The following is a 25177-nucleotide window of genomic DNA, read 5'->3' as shown; positions in this document are numbered from 1 at the left end:
GGTACTAAATATTCCACAGTCAGCTGTCAGTGGTATTATAACAAAGTGGAAGCGATTGGGAACGACAGCAACTCAGCCACGAAGTGGTCGGCCACGTAAAATGACAGAGCAGGGTCAGCGGATGCTGAGGCACATAGTGCGCAGAGGTCACCAACTTTCTGCGGAGTCAATCGCTACAGACCTCCAAACTTCATGTGGCCTTCAGATTAGCTCAAGAACAGCGTAGAGAGCTTCATGGAATGGGTTTCCATGGCCGAGCAGCTGCATCCAAGCCTTACATCACCAAGCGCAATGCAGAGCGTCGAATGCAGTGGTGTAAAGCGCCGCCACTGGACTCTAGAGCAGTGGAGACGTGTTCTCTGGAGTGACCAATCACGCTTCTCCGTCTGGTAATCTGATGTACGAGTCTGGGTTTGGCGGTTGCCAGGAGAACGGTACTTGTCTGACTGCATTGTGCCAAGTGTAAAGTTTGGTGGAGGGGGGATTATGGTGTGGGGTTGTTTTTCAGGAGTTGGGCTCGGCCCCTTAGTTCCAGTGAAAGGAACTCTTAATGCTTCAGCAGACCAAGAGATTTTGGACAATTTCATGCTCCCAACTTTGTGGGAACAGTTTAGGGACGGCCTCTTCCTATTCCAACACTGCGCATCAGTGCACAAAACAAGGTCCATAAAGACATGGATGAGCGAGTTTGGTGTGGAAGAACTTGACTGGCCTGCACAGAGTCCTGACCTCAACCCGATAGAACGCCTTTGGGATGAATTAGAGCGGAGACTGCGAGCCAGGCCTTCTCGTCCAACATCAGTGTCTGACCTCACGAATGCGCTTCTGGAAGAATGGTCAAACATTCCCATAAACACACTCCTGAACCTTGTGGAAAGCCTTCCCAGAAGAGTTGAAGCTGTTATAGCTAAAAAGGGTGGGCCGACATCATATTAAACCCTATAGATTCAGAATGGGATGTCGCTCAAGTTCATATGCGTGTGAAGGCAGACGAGCGAATACTTTTGGCAATGTAGTGTATATATAAATATTTTAAAAGAATAAATAAATACATTTCTAATCAGATCACTCTGAATCTCTCCCAGCTATTAAATCATAGATGCATTCTGAAAAAAAAATTCGGTGGAATTCCCCTTTAATTCCCCCCCCCAAAAAAGTCTCATTATGTCGCCCTCTGGCGGCCGTGCCGTGAAGCGCGCTGTTAGCCGGACACTCGGAACTTTCCTAAGACATTTATTCCTGAAGCTGGAGCCTTGAGAACGAAACAGCCGTTTCTCTCTTCCTCTCTCCCGCAGTAAAACGGCCTAACCGAGACGGAGCTGGAGCGTTCAGATGGTAAGGATGGTTCACTTTTGTTGTCAGCGAGGTTAAAAGTGTCGGACTTCGTGTTTGAATTGAGTCTTGTGATAAACTAATCATGTGGGAAGGGAAGCGTCAGGGTTAGCTGAGTAGCTTAGCTAACGTGAACGTTACAGCTCGGCAAATGTTTTGAGCAGCGCGGCTCATGTTTTATTTCCTTTTTTTTATTAATATTTACTGTCATCCGGATCTAAATAGCTTATATATACAACCAGGGACTGAGTTACAAGTGGAAAATCCAGCTCGCTGGCTAGCTGGGTGGATAGAGTGGAAATAAAGATTAAGTTAGCAAGTAAACAAGGACTGGACCGGATTGATTTCAGGTGTGTCCTCAGATATCGGTTGTAACCCGAAGTTTTGCCGGGTTAGTAGAAGTTTAGCGGCGTGTCTGGGTGTCTAGCTACGAAATTTGCCTCCTAGTTTAACCATGGCATCATTCTGTAATGTGTTATTAACCCGAAGCTGCTTGTTCTCCAGCTTGTTTTTTCGAATTTTTCCGTTCCACCTTAAATGGTGCAGCAGTTACATTCTGGCGCCCGAGGCTCCACAGTGTAACTGCTGCACCATTTAAGGTGGAACGGGAAAATTCGAATAAGAAGTTGGCGAATTTGAAGCCAACTTCAGCCTAGTGTTATTAACAGTATGTATGTCTCTCATATAATCATCTCTTCTCCTTTCTTGTGCCAAAACACACGATTTTACACGTAAAAATGAAAAGCAAACATCTGGTCTCATCAAGAAACTCCCCTTTTCTGAGCTCCAGATTTTGATGGACAGGTAGATTTCACTTTCAGTATCCCCAGCTCTGGTCACTCTTTTTCTTGGGCACATTAGTACAGTGCTGTAACGTCATAGTCTTTCAGCAGTATCACTTTTATTTCCCTCTAGATGCCACTTCACCCTTATGCCCCTCTCTTTGAAGCAGGGTCATCTCATTCTTTTACGAGGGCAGCTCAAATTGACACAGCTGAGTTCAGGAAAATGGCCACCCCTTCCTGTTTTTGTGGAAAATGCTGGAGTATTTCACCCACTCTTCTGCTTTCGGTCTTTACTTTCAGTTAGGCGGGTCGGGCTGGACTCCTCTGGCTCTGTTTCTGCGCTGGGTGTATGTCTGGATGACTCTAAGGTTTGGTCGGATGACAGTTTGTAGGATCGTGAATGTTTTGGCTCAGAGAAGCTGGAGAGAATTGAGAAATACTGTTTAAACACTACAGTATAGCTCCATTGTTGCACAATCAGTAAAAATGTGGATTCAATTTGGTCATTTACACTCAACAAACCCTCATTATTCACCCCTCATAGTTAAAAATCATATGTTTATCCCCTCAACAGCAGATGGAGCGTTTAATATTTGGTCTAAGAATGGGGTCTCATCACTACAAGACCTTTATATAGATAATAACTTTGCATCCTTCGAGCAACCGGTGAATAAATTTAGTATTCCTAATTTAGTACTCCAGCTACGGAGCTTTGTAGCCGCACATGTTGACTGTTTTCCTCTTTACCCTCCCACGTCGTTGATGGACTCTGTCTTCGAACTCGGGAAAGGTGTTAAGCAGTGTACTGGCGGGATATATCCGTTTCTCATCTCTCATAATATGACAGCTTTAGGTGATCTTAAGAGCAGGTGGGAGGAGGACTTGGATGAGCAAATTTCAGATGAGACTTGGCGGAAAATTATTGGAAGAATGTGCTCATCTTCAGTTTGTCCAAGGCATTTTGTTATACAACTCAAGGTAGTACATCGACTTCGTTGGTGTAAAGTTAGACTGTCCAAAATTCGACCCGATTTGGACTCCACTTGCGATAGGTGCAAGCAAGACCCTGCAAGTCTAGTACATATGTTTTGGACATGCCCAAGATTAGATCGTTTTTTGGAAATCTATTTTTTATACTCTGTCTAAAATTTTGGAAGAACCAATAAGCTGCTCTCCTTATATTGCATGATTCGGTGTTGCACCACCAGAAACCCAACTAAATAATTACAGATGCAACATATTGGCCTTTTGTACTCTGTTGGCTAGGCGATTAATATTGCTTAGGTGGAAAGACCCTCTTCCCCCTACTTACTCAGTGGATCAAAGAGGTTATGTACCCCAAGTTGGACAAGATGAGATACTCGCTTCAAGGATCTGTACAGAGATTCTATAGGATTTGGCAGCCCTTCTTGACATATGTGGATAAAATGGAAGCCGAAAATGTAGCTCCATAATATGTATTTATCTTAAGTTACTATATTTCAGTTTTTTATTTATTTATTTATTTATTTTTTAATATAAAAGCTGTAAAGAATCTATATAGTTTCTTTTACTGATGTAGGTCTGGTTGGTGGGGGGTGGGTTTGGGGGCATGGGACTGTTGGTCTTTTGTATTTTGTGAAATCTCTAATAAAAAAACAGTACCGTATGAAGCTGTGGTTAAATTAAGTGGCAGTCGGTGAACACCTGACCATCACACCAATATGGCCCCCCTTCCAAAACCATGGGCTTTAATATGGAGTTGCCCCCCAAACATGTATAACAACCATTCGTCTGGGAAGCTTTCCACAAGATTTTGGAGAGCGTCTGTGGGAATTTGTGCTCATTCAGTAAACTGAGCATGTGTGAGGTCAGACGATGATGTTGGACGAGAGGGTCTGGCTCATCCCAAAGGTGTTTGGTGGGGTTGAGGCCAGGGCTCTGTGAGGGCCACTGGAGTTCCTTCACACCAAACTCCTCAAGTCATGTCTTTATGGAGCTGCTTTGTGCGCTGGGGCTCAGTCATGCCGGAAGAGGAAAGGTCCTTCCCCAAACTGTTCCCACAAAGTCGGAAGCATGTAATTGTCTAAAACGTCTTTGTTTGCTGTAGCATTAATATCACTCTTGACTGGAACTGAGGGGCCCAAACCCTGAAAACCAGCCCCAGCCCATTATCCCTCCTCCACCAAACTTTACTTTTGGCACTGTGCATTCTGATAGGTGGAGTTTTCCTGGCATCCACCAAACCCATATTTGTCTGTTAGACTACCAGATAGTAAAGTTCCTGTAAAGCTGCTTTGTGACAACACCTGTTGTAAAAAGCACTGTATAAATGGACCTTGCTTGCCAAAGTGCAGCGGTGGACGAAGTACACAGATCATTTACTTGAGTCAAAGTAGAGATACCCAAGGTAAAAAGTCCTCCCTTTAGACCTGCACTTGAGTAAAAGTACAGAAGTATTTACCTTCAAATGTACTTAAGTATAGAACGTAAAAGTACTAAAAGATTAAGTATGACTTTAATGTCCTATTATCATTTTCATAAGAAGACTCTGCTTTATTAACTCATTTTAGGTGAAAATACTCCAGTGTCTCTCTTGGTAAACCAGTCTTTTAACAGAGTCATTCATTAGTGACGCTGATGTCTATTAAAATTATCATAAGCACAAAACACTGAAGGCAAACAGTTTCCATCAGGTAGAACTGAGTGGCTCTGAAATCACTTTTTACAAACAAGCAAAGTTTCAGTTTAAGATTTATTTGAACTCAGAAGTTTAAGTTTAATAAAAACTTTAAACTCAGATTCACAAATGAGTTTCCTTTACTAAACTGCATCTGTAGGTCTCTGTTCATAAACATCAACTAGCCAAAATGAATTTACTATAAAATGAAAGTGTTTGTATAAATTCAGAAAAAGACACGTCAGTCACAACTGCATATGAGTACATATTTCTATACTGTGGTCTATTTACTCAAAGTTAGGTTAGTCCATCATTTATGTTGAATAGACTCTCCCACAATTTTACGCTGCTGCACTGATGTTGAACCGTCTGCTGCACTGGGTCGGTATGACCAACAGGTCAAAACAAGCTCAAAACGAAGTGCGCTGTGCCCTGATTGGTGTTCTTGCTTCACGCTTCTTTCATTTTGACATGTTATGTTTTTATACACACATAAACCAAAAGGAACGACAGATTTCTCATAATGTAGTGGAGTAAAAAGTAAGATATTAGTCTTTGAACTGTAGTGGAGTGAAAGTAAAAAGTCGCCCAGAATGGAAAAACATCAGTAAAGTACAGATACACAAAAAACTACTTAAGTACCGTAACGAATTACATTTACTGAGTTACTGTCCACCACTGGTAAAGTGATTTGTCACTCTAAAGTCCAGTGGCGTCGTGCTTTACACCACCCCAGTCGACGCTTGGCATTGCGCATAGTGATCTTAGGCTTCTGTTGGAGCCGTTCGGCCGTGGAAACCCTTTTTTTTTGCGATTTTTTTCCACTTTGGTCTACAGCTTTATTGCTGAGCTGTTGTTCCTAGACGCTTCTCTTTCACAATAATAGCACTTACAGTTGACCTGGCAGACATAGCAGGACAAAAGTTTCATGAACTGCCTTGTGGCAGAGGCGGCGTCCACATTTAAAGTCACTGAGCTCTTCATTGCGACCCATTCTATGGAGACTAAACAGCTATTTTATACACCTGTCAGCAGTGGGTGTGGCTGAAGCACCTGAACTCGAATTAGGACGCGTGTCTATGTACTTTATATACACAAAAATGTACGCACTTACATTTGACACTAAATCAGTTATCAGAATTATTGTTCCACAGTTAAAGTGTTTTCCTAAAACGGACTACAAAGTCGGTCGCCTGGATGATGTTACCTTCACACATGCAACGTGGGTTTTGTAGTTCATGTATGAATCTCTACAGTAACGTTCCTTAGCGAGATGTTCTGCTGTTATACTGTATTCATAAATGCTGTGCTTATATTGTCAAAAAGGCTTCAGAATTGTTAATCCGTTATCAAATTCATGTCCCCATGACGTAGATCTGCACTCTTCCCTCCAACCAGGTGATATTTGAGTTAGCGTTAGCAAAGCTAATTTAAATAACACACCCATGCTTAAGTATACACACTCTGTGCTAACAGACTGTCTTCACCTCTTATTCTCCAGGGGTATATTTTGGTTTGTCCATCTGAATTTACGTGACCAAATCGTAAGGCAAATTATTCAGTAACTGCATGAAATAAATGTACATTTTTACTTTATTTATTTATTTATTTTGGTAAAAGCTCCCCTCAAAATAACAGAACATGTGTTTTATGATCACACATATTGCTATATGTTTACAATTTACTGCTGAAAGCCAAAAATCTTAGACACTCTTTGTATTATTTTATAAAAATATTTTTTTTTACAGAGCAGATCACTAAAGAGACGCCATCTGTTTATAGTTTATAACCCAGATTTGTGGAAAAATGGGTCGACTTTCAGTGGACAAAAAAATAGTGAGTTCAGCTTCTTTTATTATAAGGGTTTAAAATTACATCACCCATCTATTTGGCTGGAAAGAAGACAGTTACAGCTCTCATACGACCCCCACCTTTTGAACGTAGCTTATGAAATATGAAAGTTATGAAGAATAAGTGCGTTTTGGAACCACCGGTGGTCTCAAGGAGTTGAAGAGGTTACAGGGACCTGATGTTGAGGCAAATAGATACAGATGTGATGTTTGTCTTCCTAGCAGTAACATTAGGCGCCTGGCTTCTTTCTGCATTAACCAGCTAGTAGGGGAAAAACAGACATTTCAAACAGCCTAAAGCAGCTGTAGCCTAGTTTTCCTTCCACCGTCAAAGTACATCATCAGAAGGGGTTTTCCAAGACTTTAAACCTGAAAACTCGCTCTAGAGAATGTTGTTTGACCACTGCAGGATTTTACGTGGAGAGGTGAGGCACTTTGTACCACAGCACGTCTGCAGTGTTTATGACCGATTTGCACGTGATAACAAATCTCGGTATATATTACAGACATAGCTGTAGCCACACCAGTGTGTGTAGTGTAAAAATATATCCAAACATTTTAATGTACTGATAGTTCACCCTGACTCTCTACTTCGCTGTCTTAAGTGAAAGCAGTGTGTCATTTGCATATCAGCGTATTAGACAGCTGTCAGCGTTGCTGCGTAAAAGCATTTGCAGTTTTACATGCTTTATTGTTCATAGTCAGACACATGTGGTAGAGCAGTACATACTGGTTTGATTTGGGCCACTGAGAGTCCAAGTAATCACGATTTTCCAGTCATTTAGATTAATAGTTCCCAACCCTGGTCCTGGAGGACCACCTGCCCTGCACATTGATGCATTTTCCTGCCAAAACACACCCACTTTAGCTCAGGAAGCGCTTGTTAATTAGAGGATTATTTTTGATTCAGGTGTGTTGAGAGCAGCGCAAACACTAGAATGTGCAGGGGGTCCTGCAGGATTAGGGTGGGAGCCACTGATTCAGACGATATATCCCCCAGTTGTAAGGGAGAGGGCATAGCTTCACACATTTTTTCCTCTTCCTTCTCTGTCCTCTTCAGTAATCAGTGTGCATAATGTATGTGGGTGTGTTTTGATGGCACAGTGGGTGTGTATGTGGACGGGGTGTGTGGTGAAGCCCTGAGGGTCGGGCTAAATTTAGTAGCACAGCTGTTGGAATGGAAGTGATGGAGGACGCCCTGCATGCTTTTCCCTCAAAGTTAAAGTGGCAGCGACTTTTTCTTTTACTCCCTCAGGGTGACACACACACACACACACACACACACACACACACACACACACACACACACACACCAAATCGGCACTTCATTAAGTGTCTGTACTAAGGCTTTGTTCACACAGCAGGTAAAAGTGGCCCAAATCTGATCTTTTTCCTCATATGTGACACAGATGTGTGTGTGTGTCACTGTGAACAGCAAAAACACACTGAATCAGACATTTTCAGTTCTGAATTTAGACGCTTTATGTGGTACTGACATCCGATACGTATCCGATCTGCGGCAGTGCGACTCTGTCTGAACAGCCAGATCTGAATTCATGCATCTTTTACGTCAGTCCAACTCGACATTTGTCATCATTTTGCGCTGCTGAGACTCAAAAACATTTAGGCTGATGTTTCTGTACCAAAAAATTAGAAAACACTTAACGCAAGCGCTCCGTGTTCGAAGAGATTTTGAAAGAAGTGGCCGAACGCGGCCACAGGAGAACGAGGCTGCAGCGTCAAAGAACAGTTAAAAGTCTGAAATTTAAAGAATCTGAGGGCGCGAACCGAAGAAGTGACCGGGCCCTTTTTACGGCGAGCTGAACACATTCTGGGTGATGAGCCCAGCTGTGAGTCTTGTGAGTCTTCAGTGAAGCTTCATGTTGGCTCCTTTGATGCTGGTGAAGATGAAGCTGAACCCTCCGGGAGCGACTGGTGTTAATTGGCGGTTATGATTGTTTACCTCTGGATGAGCCGCCACGTGAAGCAACGTGATGCGTTGTCCTTTTGCGCATGTGGGTCAGTTTAGGAGCTGATCTGTTGAGACTGATGTCGCATAAAGATCACATTTAAAAGATACTGTGAACAGCCAAACAAAAAAATCTGATTTGGTGAGAAAATTAGATTTGGGCCGTTTTTACCTGCTGTGTGAACGAAGCCTTATTGTCATTATTTTATCAGCTCCACTTTCCATATAGGAGCAATTGTAGTTCTACAGTTATAGACTGTAGTCCATCTGTTTCTCTGCATACTTTGTTAGCCTCCTTTTACCCTGTCCTTCAGTGGTCAGGACCCCCATGGACCCTCACAGAGCAGGTGCTATTTGGGTGGTGGATCGTTTTCAGCACTGCACTAACACTGACGTGGTGGTGGTGTGTTAGTGTGTGTTGCGCTGCTCCGAGTGGATCAGACTCATGTTGTGCTAATTTTTGCTGTGTACTCTAGTTACCTGCCATGACATCAAACATTATCCAGAGCTGCTGGAGTTTTTAAACACCTCAGTGTCGCTGCTGGACTGAGAATAGTCCACCAACCAGAAATGTTGGGCAGCGTCCTGTGACCACTGATGACTAGAGGATGAGCAACACTAATTGTGCAGCAGCAGATGAGCTATCATCTCTGACTTTACATCAGAGTGGACAGTGAGTGGACCCAGTGTTTAAAAACTCCAGCAGCACTGCTGTGCCTGGTCCACTTGTACCGGTGCCACACACACTACCTATTGACTTCACCGCCAAGAAATGAGGTTCAACAAATGAAGAAGTGGTGCAACATCTAGTCTTTTCTTTCCTTGTACTTTTGAAAAAACTGCAGTTTTAATGTTTTCATGTTTTCTCTCGTTGCAGGGTGAAAGCCTTGGGCAAGAAGACTGGACATTTCATGTATTATGAACCTGTGTTTCTTCAGTAAACAACAAAGTGGATTTTTGAGGAGAGAGAAGAGGATATACAGGCAAACGGAATGGGAATTTTCTTTCTCTGCTCAGAAGAGACTCCACTCTTGTTAAAACTGAGTCGACACCTTTGCTCCAGCTCGACTGCTCTGCCTGTTTACAGCACATTTATTCTCCGCAAAGCTCTCTGAATGCTCTGATATGGACAAACACTGTACACAATCTACTCGTCACTCCTTGATGCTTAATTGCAACAGTGAGGAATTACGTTTTGATCAGCAATAACAAAACTCCAAATCAATTTTGGTCAGAACAGCCGATTTTGGGCCAAAGCAATATTGAAAAGGTCGACCCACACCATTCTGTTGGACCGACGGGACCAGAACTGAGACTTTCTTTGGATTTTGTAAGCTTAAACGAATGGTAACTGTCTTGCACTGGAGATAGACAGACCAGACTGTGTGAATGCAATGTAAAGGTTACCTGCCTGTGATCGTACACAAGTGAATGTCAACCTGCTGCCAGTCAACTGGTGGATCTGAACTGGGATTACCTGGATCAAACTGGAAATCGCATTGAATCAACTGCAAAGACACTTTTAAGCTAGTTTTATAATGCTTGTGTTAAGCTTAAATCAGCTTCCTTTTTAATGTGAAGTGACTGTTTGTCACCGAAGAGGGCCGTAAAGCCGAGCGAGGGAGCGGTCAGTTTGGACATTGGTTTTTCTTGGACACGTTTTCTTGTGGCGGATCAGCAGAATGGCAGGAAAGGACTACAACCATCTCTTCAAACTGCTCATCATTGGAGACTCCAGTCAGTACTTTTCTGATTTTATAATCTCTAACATTCCCTATAGGAAAGTGCACTTAAACCAGTCCAGGGGGCGGCTTGAGGCCTTATGTGCTGAACAGACACCATGTTGAGTGTTACGAGCTTTCACATTCATTCTTCAGTCAGTGAACGTTCTCCTAATGAAGGTAGTTTTGCACATGGAAGGTGTTTGTCTTCTGTTACACAGTAGCTGAAAACAGAAATTTCACTCAGTTCATACATACGTTAACATGCATTACGCAAACACGGTAAACTGGTTCTCTGGTACAAGTGAATTAAACAGTTTGGCAACACAAATGATAATGCAGCTCACTGAGTGGATTTCATCACGTCTTTAACCCTTGTGTGGTGTTGATGTTGTTACTCAGTGGTCTGGTGACCCACCATATTATTGTATTATTAAATCAATACAGCCAAAACAGTTTATATTAAAATATTATATTAAAATATTAAAATACCAGATGTTTAAAATATCACAAGTGGCCAGCGAGGGCATTCTCCTTTAGCAGCTGTAGCCAGTCAGCAGCCTGTCCGTGTTGTCCACCCACACACACACACACACACACACACACACACACACACACACACAAACAGCAGGCCATGTAGGAGGAGAACAGAGTGAAGGACACAGCACCTCCACACTTTTACTCCCACGGATTCAGCCCAACACTGCATGTGTAATATAAATGTGTGGGGGGTGAACAGAGTGAAGACACTGAAAATGGGTTATTTTATATGTTCTACACAGAAAACAAGCAAAGGGCAAGAAATCTGAGGTTGAATTAATAATAAATTATATTTTTTCTGGGTCCCACAGACCTGAACACCACACAAGGGTTAAAAAATAGCCAAGGGAAATCTCCGCTAATGTTTACACTACACTCTTAAAGATGGTTCTTCAAGGGTTCTTTAGTTAAGAAAATGGTATTATATATAACCATGAACACTCACAGAACCTTTTGTATGGTTAAGGAGTTCTTTGAATCATGAAAAGGTTCATCCAACTGGTGGAGAATGTGCTGTAGATGGTTCTATATGGCACCTTTTTGAAAATGGTTCTATATAGCACCCAAAAGGGTTCTTCTATAGTTATGATGTCAAGCTTGTAACTGTAGAAGAACCCTTGTGGGTGATTTATAGAACCCTTTTCAAAAAGGTTCTGTATAGAACGTCTATAGCACGTTCATGCATGTTCTCCATCAAATCTGAAGAACCCTTTCATGATGCAGAGGACCCTATAATCATGCAGAGGGTTCTTTGGGTGTTCATGGTTCTATATAGAACTATTTTCTTCTTTCTAGAACCCTTGAAGAACCATGTTTTTTTAAGAGCAGATTGGCCGACCAGCGTCATCGAGTGTCGTACCTACCAAATGACTGATTTGAAGATCTCTACAGTAGAACCAGAGTAGTTGGTCTACTTACAGCTGCACTGGTTCTGCATTTATCACATCCTCAGTAAGGCATCCAAACTGAAAGCTCATGTTAAGGCACTCGTCTTTTGTTGTAGCAAAGTGTTCACTCTTAAAAAAGATGCTTTTTCAAGGGTTCTTTAGTAAAGAAAAAGGTTCTATATAGAACCGTGAACACTCAAAGAACACTTTACATGATTAAAGGGTTCTTCGCCTTATGATTTTTTTTCCAGATTGATGAAGAGTGTGTTGTAGATGGTTCTATAAGGGAAAAGCGTTCTGTATAGCGCTCCAAAGCGTTCTTCTATTGTTACACGCTTGACATCATAACTATAGAAGAACGCTTTCGAGTGCTATATAGAACCCTTTTCAAAAAGGTGTCATATAGAACCATCTACAGCACATTCTCCATCAGTCTGAAGAAACCTTTCATGATTCAGAGAACTCTAATCATGCAGAGGGTTCTTTGAGTGGTCGTGGTTCTATATAGACCCATTTTTGTAACTAAACAACCCTTGAAGAACCATCTGTAGTACAGGGGTCGGCAACGTGAGGCTCGTCTACTGCCCTGTTGTGGCTCCACAGCAGAATTAGATTATTAGGTAAAAATAAAATAATCCTCCTTTACAGTAAAATAAAGCTCTGCTGATCGTTCAACACAGTTTAACAATAAATGCTCTTAAACGCTGGAGTTAATGTAGAACTGCTGATTCACCCTTTAACCCTGAAACACTAAAGTATGGGAAGCTGAAGTCGACTTCTTATTAATTTAAGCAGCATATAGATACTCAGTGACATCAACTGCAAGAAGTAGCTGACTGTCACTTTTACTATAGATATGTTTATATTTAGATGCCTTGCTGGCAAGGAAGGGCTGACATTAGCAGACTTGCTAGCTGGGTATTAGTCATTATGCTACATTACATTAAAATGCTAAATAATAGTGGACATTTTAAACTAAGGTGACTGAAATTTTCTGTAATGAACACAAATCATCAAATAATATTAATCACACTGAGTAGACTACACCTAAATGAATGCCACCAAGGTTTGAAGAAAATTAGAAAGTGAAACAGCACTTTTATTACCAGTTTCTTGGCAGCCTTCATGTTCCAATCACGCTGCGTTTTGACAGTTGTCCCCATGAAGACATGCAGCACCATAACTTTCCACTGGCTGAACTTTAGTTGCGTTCAAATAACATTTTACTTTATGCGCTTAGATGCACTTTAGAACACAGTACAACAATTCTAAGCAGTTTGCCTACAAAAATAGTCCCCTAGGTCAGGGGTCGGCAACGTGAGGCTCTACTGCCCTTTTGCTGCTCCCCAGCTGAATTAGATTTGTAGGTAAAAATAAAATAATCCTCCTTTACAGTAAAATAAAGCTCTGCTGATCGTTCAACACAGTTTTAACAATAAACAGTCTTAATCGCTGGAATTAATGTAGAACTGCTGATTCACCCTTTAAACCTGAAACACTAAAGTATGGGAAGCTGAAGTCATCTTCTTATTCGCCAGCTTCTTGGTCATATTTTTCCATTCCACCTTAAATGGTGCAGCAGTTATATTTTGGCGCCTCAGTCACCATTTAAGGTGGAACGGAAAAATTCGAACAAGAAGCTGGCGAATGAGTAGCTGACTACAGCCTCAAAATAAGTCGAACGTTGAGAGACATTGTACAAGATGCTATTCCACTTTTGCGTTAAAGTTTCCTGCTGGAGATGTGAGAAAAGCGGCTATAGCTGGGCTGAAGCTTAAAGCAGAGCAAAGTGAGTCTGTGTTTTCGTTTATATTCGTTTATATTTTTCCGTCTATACTAGTACATCAGCACATACTGAGACATATTTACAGCCAAGATGGTAAAATGTTCCATCAATAAAATGGACATAAAATGTTGTGGCTCCCAAGGTGGACTGATTTTTGTTGAAAGGACAAAATGGCTCTTCTTAACGTTTGAGTTGCTGACCCCTGGTGTAGTATAATATAGTTAGTAGGGGTGTAACAATGCGTTGTGAACTTGTGATATTGTGATGCTTCGTGAAGATGCGACATCATGAGAATGGACATTCCACTGATTATGCAGTTGCATTGTATGAACACCGAAATTTGCAAACGATCAGCGCTGATCAACAGCCGACCCCACTTCAGGTTACCATTTTTAGATTTAAACAAATATACTGAACCAACTGCCTGTTAGTTGTCATTGTAATGTCTTAGCATGCAGGTGTTTGGTTGCTTCTGATTGGTGTAATGCATCTACAGGCAGTTCATGAGCTCCGTGTTATTAGGTTAAACTTCCCCACTTAAATCTTAAGCCGTTGTTGATAATGAGGACTATGATAAAAACGCAGCTCCTGCAATTTGAAAATTGCATTCTTCCAAACTATGATTTTGATATAAAAACGAAATTAATCTTTCAGCCCTGATATTTTGCGCGATAAAACCTAAGAAATGCCCAAACATTGATTTCAATATTTGAATTTTGGAAACTGAAATGGTTAAGAGTGGTCAGAATGTACACTGGTCAGTTTCTGAGGCAGGGATCAAGCCTAGTTCTGGACTACACCTTCCATGAAATGAGAGAATGCTCAAAAGTTGAAGTGAAACCAGTGTGAGTGTGTTTGACCAGTGCCTGAGTGTTACACGGATGACTCATAGTTACAGTCAACTTCAGGCTTCAGGAGTAAAGACATGGGTGGAGGAGGAAAGCTTGTCTCTTGGCCTGGGCCCATCGACGGTCAGTCAGGTTACCACGGTGGCAGTGATGGTAAAAACACGTTTACTGTTTCATTTATTTATTTATTAAATTGGTACCAAAACCACAGCAAAGACACCAGCCGTTGGAAAGACATTGACCATCTTGCCCTGTAACAGCTTCACTAACTGCACTTTGGCTCAGGAGTCCAGAGGCACCACTGTCGACTGTGATTTATATTCATTTTAGAGTACATAGTTCAAGTATAAGGGTGTATGGAGTCTGTTTGCTTTGTAAATGTTTGGAGAGCGTCATCGATTAAATAAATGGAATGGAATCTGTTTCTTAAGACGGAGCCAAAATCTCCACCCCGATGTCCGGTGCTGCAAAACGGACAGTTAGTTACGGGCTGAAGAAAAGAAATAAAGGAATCATTCAGAGCATCATATAATCTTAAAGTCCATCACAGTTCAGTTAAAAGTTCTAATTAAAACGCATGTCTGGAGGACCAGTGTACAGTAGTGGAAGGCTATTAGACGACAGCCTGAGAGGTTTTGGCCAATAATGACTGTAATTTATTGACTGTTACTGTAATTGACTCTCATTTTTGAATCGATGCACCCCTGCTGGGGAATTCAGCATTGTGGGTAGCGCGGGCTCTTGAAGCAGCTGCAGCACCCCAGATTAGACCACAGCTCATCTAAAGCGTAGTAAAAAAACCATGCGTGCCTCTTTTAGGGTGCAGTTTGTGTCTGTATTTTATGCTTTGTTTATATATTTTTGAAACCTACCATGCGCAATATGCATTTTCTTTTCAGTGAGCCAAATCGCTTCCCTCGCCAACTGTTGGCTGCTCTGCGGGTGTGTCAAGAGTAAGCACATTACTCTCGGGAGGAAAAAAAAATGCCCATTTTTGTTTTTCTTTTCTTAATTTTTGTCCTTCCTTTACACAGAGCAGATATTCTTTGCATTGTGTTATGTTTTCATGATGCGTAGATGAACATTAATGGTCCAAAATTGCTTAGAATAAAATCTCCTTACATTAATTCGCATTAAAAATAAAGAATGTTTTTTGCATCTCCTGCGAAGTTTTTGGAGAACAATTTTGTGACAGCATGCAGACTTGTAGCCTGGTTCTAACCTCCAAACCAGCCTAATGTTGTTTTTAATGGAAAGCCTAGTAATCATTTTCACTGACTGACTGACTGCGTTGTTTCGTAGCACACATTTCATCTATCTGTCCATCTATCTGTCCATCTATCTGTCCATCTATCTATCCATCCAGTTGACAGCCTAGTCTATTAGCATCCACGTTGCTAAAGCTTTTCTCAAACTTGTTGAAATGCTGTCGAAACTCGTTTGACAAATGCTGTGCTGCCGATTACGGTCGGGCAAAACTGGCCTTTTCTTGTTTAAGCTTAAAAATTGAACTAATGTAACAGTGTCCCATGTTTTAAATATTAATTATTTGGATATTAATAATTGTGTTCCTATCGCTAGATCTCCCGCTCGCTGTACGTTCAAGTGTTCGGCGTGGAGCTTGACTATGAGCAACACTCAGGTTCCACGCCACATATCAGCAGTCTGATTGGCCGCTCAGCTCATTTGCAGAAGGAGAGAGAGCAGAGTGAGCAGAATGAGCATCAAATTATCCAAAAAAACAAATGAAAAAAACATTGTTTTGCATGATGTCATGTGTACGTCATGTAAACGCTGCTGAAAACTTTAGTCCCCCCAGCTAAAACACTCCCCCCCCCATCCTGGGATAAGTTAATAAAGCAGTGCAGCAGAGTCGTACAAATCTGGCTGGATTTACTCGAGTAAAGATGGATTGAGTTTACAGACTGTTATACAGGCCCCAGTGAGCTTTACATGCCTTTTTCATAATAGTGTGGCTTATTCAGCCAAGTGGAATAGGAGGGGTGCTCTGAGGGCTGTAATCTAGAGCAACAATCTCTAACCCTGAACCTTCACCCTCTCTTTCTCTTACAGATGTAGGGAAGAGCAGTCTGCTTCTGCGATTTGCAGACAACTCCTTTTCCGGTGAGTTTTGCGGTGGCTTGATCAGTGTAATATGGAGTGTTACAGAAGTGTGGCCACCCCGCATTAAAGGGTCGATATCATTAGAAATGTTTTAGAAATAAAACTTTGGCATAGTACTGTAAATGTTTCATAGTTTCAAAACAATGTTCATCTCTGGTCCATATATGGGAGCTATGAAAACAACCCATTTTGAATTTACTGTTTTTGTGAGGTCACAAAATGTATTTGCATATGTTCACCTATTTAGCATACAACAATTTAGCTCCGCCCGCTCACCTTGAAGTTATATAGAGTGCTTATAAATAAAAAGTGTGTGTGTATATATATATATATATATATATATATATATATATATATATATATATATATATATATATATATATATATATATATATATATATAGCTGTACAGTTACAGACTGTAGCACATCTGATCGACCACTGTTGTCCAGGTATTATTTGATAGATCACAGCACAGCAGTGTCACTGACATAGTAGTGTTTGTGTGACTCTGGCGTATCAGACTCTGCGGTGTTGCGGTGTAACTTTTAGTTCCATTCAGTTTAGGCCATAATTATCAAAACCTGGGTCAAAAAACGAGGAATAAAACTATAACAATAAAATAATGCTAATTTCTTGTGCCCCTGTGGGACTCTAGCAGTATGTCAGCGCTAATTTAGCGGTAATTCACATGAACAATTTTGGCAGTTCTATAGAAAAATCGGACATGTGCAGCTTGGAAATAATCTTCTGGGTTTTAGTTGAAGCTTGTGTGTGTAAATATTCTACCTCGTCTCATTTTACAGTAACGCTTTAAGTAAAGAGTCCTGATATAGAGCTGCTGCTGTTTTCCCATTCGTAACATCTGACTGAAACCTGGTTAGACTACGCCTGGGTTTCACAGCCAGAGACACATCCTGGACGTTTCGAAGGCCTCGAATGACATTGTTTTCTTACAAAATTGGTCAATCAATTGTAAATCAAAATGTGATTTGGTTGATTCCTCTGTATGTTGATAGTTAATCTAACAGAATGCTCCTGAAGTCCTAACCAATGGGAGAGCTTGGTTGGCTGTATCTGCCTGGATACCATAGAGAAAAAATCCTGAATGGATAGTTTTCTATTGGCTGTTTCAAGGTTTTAACCCTTTTGTTTCAACCGAAACTTAACAACGAAATAAGAGTCTTACTACAATACAGAGCACAAAAACAACAAGCATCATGATTCAATTAAAACGAAATGAAAGACAAATGACACGTCCTTTAGGGTTCCCCCAGGGTTCCCCTCTGGTTTTAAACACGTCAGTGTCACTACTAGGCTGAAAGTCGTCCATCATGCAAAAATATCCAGCCAGTAGCGGCTGTGTGGTCAAAACCTGACCACTAATGAAGGGCTAGAGGATGGCTAAGACAAACAGTGGATCAATAGATGAGCTACAGTCTCTAACTGTACAACAGGGAGGGAGGGGTTTCAGACAGAGGTGTTGTGTATTTACATATTTGTGTATTTATACATGTATGACTATTTTAATTTACTATTTTAATTTAATTCTAAATCATGTTTTCTTCTGTAGGTAGCTATATAACCACTATTGGGGTGGACTTTAAAATTCGGACAGTCGATATTGACGGAGAGAGAGTCAAACTCCAAATCTGGGACACAGCTGGCCAGGAGAGATTCAGAACCATCACTTCCACGTAAGCACTGACCACAATACCACAGTATTCACTGTACAAACCTAAAGGTCACAGTACACACACAGAGATTATAGCTTTGCCCTGAACGTGGTCAATCAGACACGTTTGGTGTCTAAAGTTCGCTTATTTAGTTTTGCGCTGAAGCTATGAGGCTAATATGGATGTAAGGAGCTAAAACAGGAGTAGAAATGATCTCAAACCCTGAATTTTGTCACTATGTTTGTCCGTGGAATGTAGGCTAAACGCTTCAATTACTTGTTAGCTGCATTAGCATCATCGTTTCAGGGGAAATGTGTAAATTTGATTTTTGTCTGGACCATCTCCTTGAAGGGGAATTCCACCATTTTTTAAAAAATTTCAGTAGAATGTAGTGGTTAGGATGTAAACAAAAGTAGGGAAACTTACTGACTGACTTGAATGGATTCGTTTACAGTGGTGGTGATAGGATCCGCAATCCCTGGCGGTATTTAACGAAGCAGGATTTCTCAGTTTAGCCTGATAATTTAAGCCCGAAGTCAAACCTGTCCAACAGGAAAAGAGCTGAGGGACATTCCTATTGGACAGTCCTCAACTTTGCGCTTAAGTTATCTGGCTAAATGAGAAATCGTGCTTAGTGAAACACCCCCCAGGGATCGCAGTGAACACAAATGTAGGAAATTAATTTACAATCCGAAACAACCAGTGAACCCACATTTTTTTTATATGTAAAGTTGATGATGGTGAAATAGTCTGAGAGGGTGGCATTTTATTTGTTTTGCCATACAACACCCTTCATGTACCTCTCCACCGTGAATCTCCTCTATAAACTATCGTAAAATTATGTCTCAGGCATCAGGCAGTGAATTCATAACAATTTCATGCGATGACTTTCTGAGAGGGAGCTTTTAGAGGTGGACGTCTGGTTCCTATCACCACCACTGTGAACGATTCTGACTCTAAGTTTCTCTAGAACAGAGCATTTCACACCAAACTACTCTGAATTTTGTTTAAATTTTAAGCATTTAATTATGCAAATAATTTGATTGGTGGAATTTACCTTTGATCTTAAATCAGTTCTTCAGATTTGTTTTTCTCCCACACAGGTATTACAGAAACACCCATGGGGTCATTATTGTTTATGACGTCACAAATCCAGAATCGTTCGTTAACGTTAAACGATGGTTGAACGAGATCTCCCAGAACTGTGACAACGTCTGTAAAATTTTAGGTGAGATTTCACATCATAATAAAATATTACACAGAATTGAAGCCAAAAAGAGAACAGGCAGCTCCTTTAGTGAAGGACACGCAATACACAGTATGTAAGACACAATAAGACGTTCCGTTTAAATACTCAGTCCAGCTTTTTCACTTCACTTTTTTTTCAGTTGGGAACAAGAACGATGACCCTTCTAAGAAGCAGGTGGACACCCAGGATGCCTTGCGCTTTGGGGAGTCAGTAGGTGTTAGAGTGTTTGAGACCAGCGCAAAAGAGAATATCAATGTGGAAGAGGTAACTTACTTTTATTAAAATTATAACATTTTAAACATTTGCACGCAAAAGTGTTGGTGCTCCTGGTCAAATTACATGTTTTTTTTGAAAAATAAGTTATCACATCCTCTACAGAGACACACTTCTGCATAGTTTAATGCACAATTACTGTTTTTTTGCTGAATTGAATGAAAAAACAGTTTAACATAAAATGTGGCCTGTGCAAAGTTATGGCACAATTTATAATGTATTGTATTTTTCCACTCTGGGCACTCTTTGCAGAAAAATGCTATATTTAAGTTCCCTGTAGAGGATGTGTTAAAATATTTTCACTTAGAAAATCAACAAAACACGTAATTGGACATTGTATACAAACTTTTGTATATGACTGTATATCTCAGTATTGTTGACATATTGAACAGAGTGAGTCTGAGCAGGCTGCTGGGTTGAAACCTGAACATGTCTTCACAAAATTTGACAGACAAATAATTTCCTCTTTCTTGAATCCTCAGTACCTTTTAAGGGAAAAAAGTGATGGTTCAGCAATAAATGTCATTTCCTCATTTACCCTTACCCTTACATACTGTCGCTGTAAAAAAACTTTGTACCTCCAAAATGGTAACTTTACAAGAAAAAAAACAGCTTCACTTTTAAGGTAAGTTAATGTAGCAAGATTTCATCCCAAGTAATTTTAGACCATTTTTGTTGGTCCATTCATTTTACAGTGATGACATAATGTAAAGAGTAGCTGGCTTTTTCAAATGGTATACAAAAATAAAAAAAATGCCAAAAATGGAGATGCCAGGTTTTGTCATGATGGCTACAATTTTAGTCTTGTAGTCCAGACTATCAGCAAAAAGGCTGGTTACTTTCATGGTTTAATGTGGCCAAGAACCGCCTACTTTGACAGGAAGGGGCCGTTTGACTGGCATGTAAAGAGACCTGCAGGACTACTTGTATGTTGGTATTACACATTACACACTGATGTTAATGCTTCAAATAAAACTTTCTGATAACTGAATAACAACATTGTGATGATGTGAACTATTTTCTTTTCAATCCAGTGACTATTTCTCATTCCGACAAGCTAATCCAGTGACTATTTCTCATTCCGACAGGGCTAAGCCCACATTCAGCTTAATAAATAGAGGTGTGTTTACTGTCTGCAGGCAGGCATGCAGTTAGCCAATCAGAACGCAACTGACTAGATCCTGATAGTTTTGTCCAGCTTAGCCAAAGTCCTCTTTGGAAGGTCCGTCCAGTTGGTGGTCTTCTTGGCAACACCCCTGGTCAGTTATTTCCATTTGTACAAGACCAGACTACACTCTCTCTGAATGGAGAGAGACCTGTCAACTAAAACTAACTAAAAACTAAAAGGCACATTAACATTTCAAAACATATTTGAAATCACAGACAAAATCTACCAAAAATTGCTCTGTATGAGTGGGCGGAGCTTCTGAGGCTGAGACTTTACCCCAAGTGTAGTCCATCAGCTAATGTTTGGTATCCAAGTCTTGCTTCTTTAATTTTGTACTGGATCTATGATGCTAATGTAGCTAACCAGTAATGAAGGCTGTATCTAATCAACACATCTGACCCCCTTTGAGATGCATATATATATACAAAGGGGTAACGGTACCTCCCGAATTCAGGCTTCACGGTGGCTGTTGGCTCCTGTGTTTACAAATGCAACATGCTGGTGTCCATGTTTATAGAAAACAGTGTGTCATACAGTGTCACAAATCACAAATGCAAGTCTATTAGAGGTTACATAACAACAAGATTACATATCCAAGCACGTGTTTGAAGATGCAGCCATGCAGTTAGAATTCTCAGGGCCTTCTAGGAAAAAAATGCCTGTTTAGTTTATTTTAGTTTAATATAATCACAGTATGTGTTGTACTTAAACTCTGTAAGTATTATAATAATACCCTTATTTTTTTGCTGTGAAGTTTTGGTTGGTAACAGAAGAGTCAAATTCTTGAAATGCCCAATAGAAAATCTGGACAGATAGCCAAGCTTCCCCCATTGGTTAGGCCTTCAGGAGCCGAACAGAAGTGCTAACCTGTCAGATTAACCACTAACATAATTAGGAACAGACAGTGGAACTTAACAATCACGTTTTAATTTCCCATGGGACCAATTTAGTGCGGAAAATGTCACTCTAGGCCTTCGGGATGTTCTAGATACATCACTGACTGAGTATTAGTGACTGCCTGACTAGTGAATTTCAGTCAGTTGTTAGAAATGGAGAACTGCCCCAGCTCTGGGTCAGCAGCCTTTACTGTCACTGTGAATCTGCTACAAGGTGAAATATATGTTAATGTCTGTTTCAGGCTTCAACTGAATCATATGGAATGTCTTTTACAAGCTTCAAATATCCACGTTTAATCTAGTAGGGCATAAAAATGTTAATGTGATTTGCTGTTAGCCTAGTGTTACATAGTGCTAGAATCCCATATGGGTGCTAGGAGAAATAAATATGATCATAAAAGGTGTTTTTTCTGTGTTTCTGACAGAATTTTGACATTTATGTCCTGAACTGAAGGCCTAGTTTAACAGTCTTGGTTCACATATGCAGTTAGCTCTATGCTACTACATGTACATAGGCTTCTATTACTTGTTAGCTACATTAGCCTCTTTAGCTCCAGCACAAAAGTAAAGACAACAAACATGTTTTGTCTGATCAACTGCATTCGGGGGGAAATGGTTACATCTGATTTTTCCAATGAAATACAGTCTTTAAAAAAAAAAAAGATGGTTGTTCAAAGGTTCCTTAGTAAACGTAGTGGTTCTATATAGAATCATGAAGACTCAATAACAATTTTCATGCTCAAGTGGTTCTTTGCATGGTGAAAGGGTTCTTCAGATTGATGGAGAATGTGTTGCATGGCATGAAAATGGTTCTAAATAGCACCAAAAAGGTTCTTCTGTTGTTAAAAGCTTGACGTTACAATAGCAGAACCCTTTTTGTTGCTATATAGAACCATTTTCTAAAAGTTTTGTATAGAACCATATGCAACACATTCTCCATCAGTCTGAGGAATGATTTCACCGTGCAGAGAACCACTTAGTGCATGCAAATGGTTCTTTGAGTGTTCATGGTTCTAGATAGAACCTTCTGAAGAAGGGTGTAAGATATGCATGATAAGTGTGACTGTTGTGCTCCATCCAGATGTTCATGGCCTTTACCCACATGGTCCTGCGGGCGAAGAAACAGAGCCAGAGTCGAGCAGAGAGGGAGCGGGAGAGAGAGAAGGACACGGTTCACATCAACTCTCACAGGGACCGCGACCGGAGAAAGAGAGGGAAGAAATGCTGCTGAGAATGAGAACAGAGGGACGAGCACAGCACCTCCAGTCAGCTGGCACATTCTGCAGAAAAAAAAAAAAATTGCTTAACTTTGCACTGAAACAGAGAAAAGGGGATAGAAACAGGAAGCCACTATTAAGTGCCGAAATATTTTTTTTTACGTGTCTGTTGATGTAATTTTATTACTAAAAGAGAATTGACCCATCCGAGACATTACACGGTCGTTAGACTTCTAATTGAGGAAAGATACTAACAGACCTGAAGTGTTCTGCTGTGATTAGTCAGTGAAAAACATCTGTTTTATGTCAAATAAAAAAATTGTGTTGGTGAGCCAAGTCATGTCCAAATTAATAATTAGCAATAAAATACAACTTCTGAAATGTGCAGTCATTTGTTGCATTCTCTCTGTCTTTTATCTTACATCGTAAATGTCGCTTCGAGTTTATATACTCTCTGTTGAAGGGGAATTCCACCGATTTTTCAAAATTCCTGCATGATTCAGCGGTTGAGACATAAACAAAGTCATTCAGAGTGGTTTGGTGTGAAATGCTCCGTTCTAGAGAAACTCACTGAAAGACGCTGAAACATTGATCCATTCCTTTTTATAACGTCTCAGTTTGATTACTGCAGTTCCTTGATAGAACTTTACATAGTCGTCCATATATTCAAGACTTCGGTTTCCTTTTAAGACTGGCGACCTGTCCAGGGTGTATCCTGCCTTCCGCCCAATGACAGCTGGGATAGGCTCCAGCACCCCACCACGACCCAGAAGGATAAGCGGTTTAGATGGCGTGTGTGTGTTTCCTTTTAAGGTTGGCTGCTTGGGTGGGTTTATATCCCAAAAATGAACAGAATGTTGGTGTTACTGTGTTTTCAGTTAGTAATAAAGTTTGATGTGTGTTTGGTTTGTATTTATTTGACCTTAGACAGTATAATGCAGTTTTATATTTTACAAAAGATATTGTAATAATAATATTAACATATCATGTACACCGATCTGGCAAAACATTCTCAGCACTGCAGTAACACTGATGTGGTGGTGGTGTGTTAGTGTGTTTTGCGCTGGTGTGAGTGGATCAGACACAGCAGCGCTGCTGGAGTTTTTAAACACCTCAGTGTCGCTGCTGGACTGAGAATAGTCCACCAACCAAAAATATCCAGCCAACAGCGTCCTGTGACCACTGATGAAGGACTAGAGGATGACCAACACAAACTGTGCAGCAGCAGATGAGCTATCGTCTCTGACTTTACATCTACAAGGTGGACTGACAAGGTAGGAGTGTCTAATAAAGTGGACAGTGAGTGGACACAGTGTTTAAAAACTCCAGCAGCACTGCTGTGTCTGATCCACTCAGACCAGCACAACACACATTAACACAGCACCACCACATCAGTGTTACTGTAGTGCTGAGAATGATCCACCACCTAAATAGTACTTGCTCTGTGAGGGTCCATGGGGGTCCTGGCCACTGAAGAACAGGGTAAAAGGGGGCTAACAAAGTATGTAGAGAAACAGATGGACTACAGTCTGTAACTGTAGAACTACAAAGTGCACCTATATAGTAAGTGGAGCTGATAAAATGGACAATGAGCATAGAAACAAAGAGGTGGTCATAATGTTATGCTGATTGGTGTATAATGAATCATGATTAATGCACTGTGAACTCCAAATTAATTTCTTTTCCCCCTTCTTTTTGTTTTTATACTCTGAAAATATCTTAATCTGGTCTCGATCTTGACTTGGATTTGCCTCTAGTGGTCTTGACAACACTATAAAATGGTTCCCAAAGATATTTTTTTCAGATAGACCACTATTTTATCATTCTTATCATTACATATAAAACTCTGCAGACTCCTGTAGGTTCACTGGTGATTTTGGATGGTAAATAAAATGTCTGTGTTTGTGTTGTAGTCATGGTGACTCCTGGTTCCTATCACCACCACCATAAAGAAATCTGGGTCTGAAAGTTTCTTTACAATTAACCATTTCACACCAAACCCCTCGGAATGACTGTTTACAGCTCAACAATTGAATTATGCAGAAATTTGGAAAAACTGCAGAATCCCCCTTAAACCAGAATCATTATTATTATTATTATTATTATTATTATTATTATTATTATTATTTCCTGTTGAATAAACATCATTAGAATCATTAAGATTGGAACCTGATGGTTTTGCTTTCTAATGGAATTGG

General features: G+C 40.5%; 1 protein-coding gene across 2 annotated transcripts; it reads left to right on the top strand.

Moving 5' to 3' along the window:
- Positions 1-1193: 1193 nt before the first annotated feature.
- Positions 1194-23576, top strand: si:dkey-16l2.16 (ras-related protein Rab-35). 2 transcript variants are annotated; one of them, XM_036560782.1, is made up of 7 exons: positions 1194-1335; positions 9473-10332; positions 16451-16501; positions 18074-18197; positions 19280-19404; positions 19565-19689; positions 22844-23489. In XM_036560782.1, exons 2-7 carry the CDS (start codon positions 10278-10280, stop codon positions 22991-22993), a joined length of 630 nt encoding a protein of 209 aa, XP_036416675.1. In that variant the 5' UTR covers positions 1194-1335; positions 9473-10277; the 3' UTR covers positions 22994-23489. The 2 variants fall into 2 exon arrangements, with proteins under 2 accessions (XP_036416675.1, XP_036416676.1); XM_036560783.1 differs by lacking the exon at positions 1194-1335 and having other exon boundaries at positions 10228-10332; positions 22844-23576.
- The last annotated feature ends 1601 nt before the right edge of the window (positions 23577-25177 follow it).

This window comes from Colossoma macropomum, unplaced genomic scaffold (genome assembly GCF_904425465.1).
Source record: "Colossoma macropomum unplaced genomic scaffold, Colossoma_macropomum, whole genome shotgun sequence".
In the NCBI taxonomy this organism is placed as follows: Eukaryota; Metazoa; Chordata; class Actinopteri; order Characiformes; family Serrasalmidae; genus Colossoma; species Colossoma macropomum.
The sequence above is the reverse complement of the archived record's forward strand: the minus strand, read 5'-3'. Positions and strand labels throughout refer to the sequence as shown.

Coding starts and splice junctions, on each gene's coding strand:
- si:dkey-16l2.16 (XM_036560783.1), top strand. CDS start 10,278: ATGGCAGGAAAGGACTACAACCATCTCTTCAAACTGCTCATCATTGGA. Junction 16,502..18,073: donor TGCAGACAACTCCTTTTCCG/GTGAGTTTTGCG, acceptor TTTCTTCTGTAG/GTAGCTATATAACCACTATT. Junction 18,198..19,279: donor TTCAGAACCATCACTTCCAC/GTAAGCACTGAC, acceptor TCTCCCACACAG/GTATTACAGAAACACCCATG.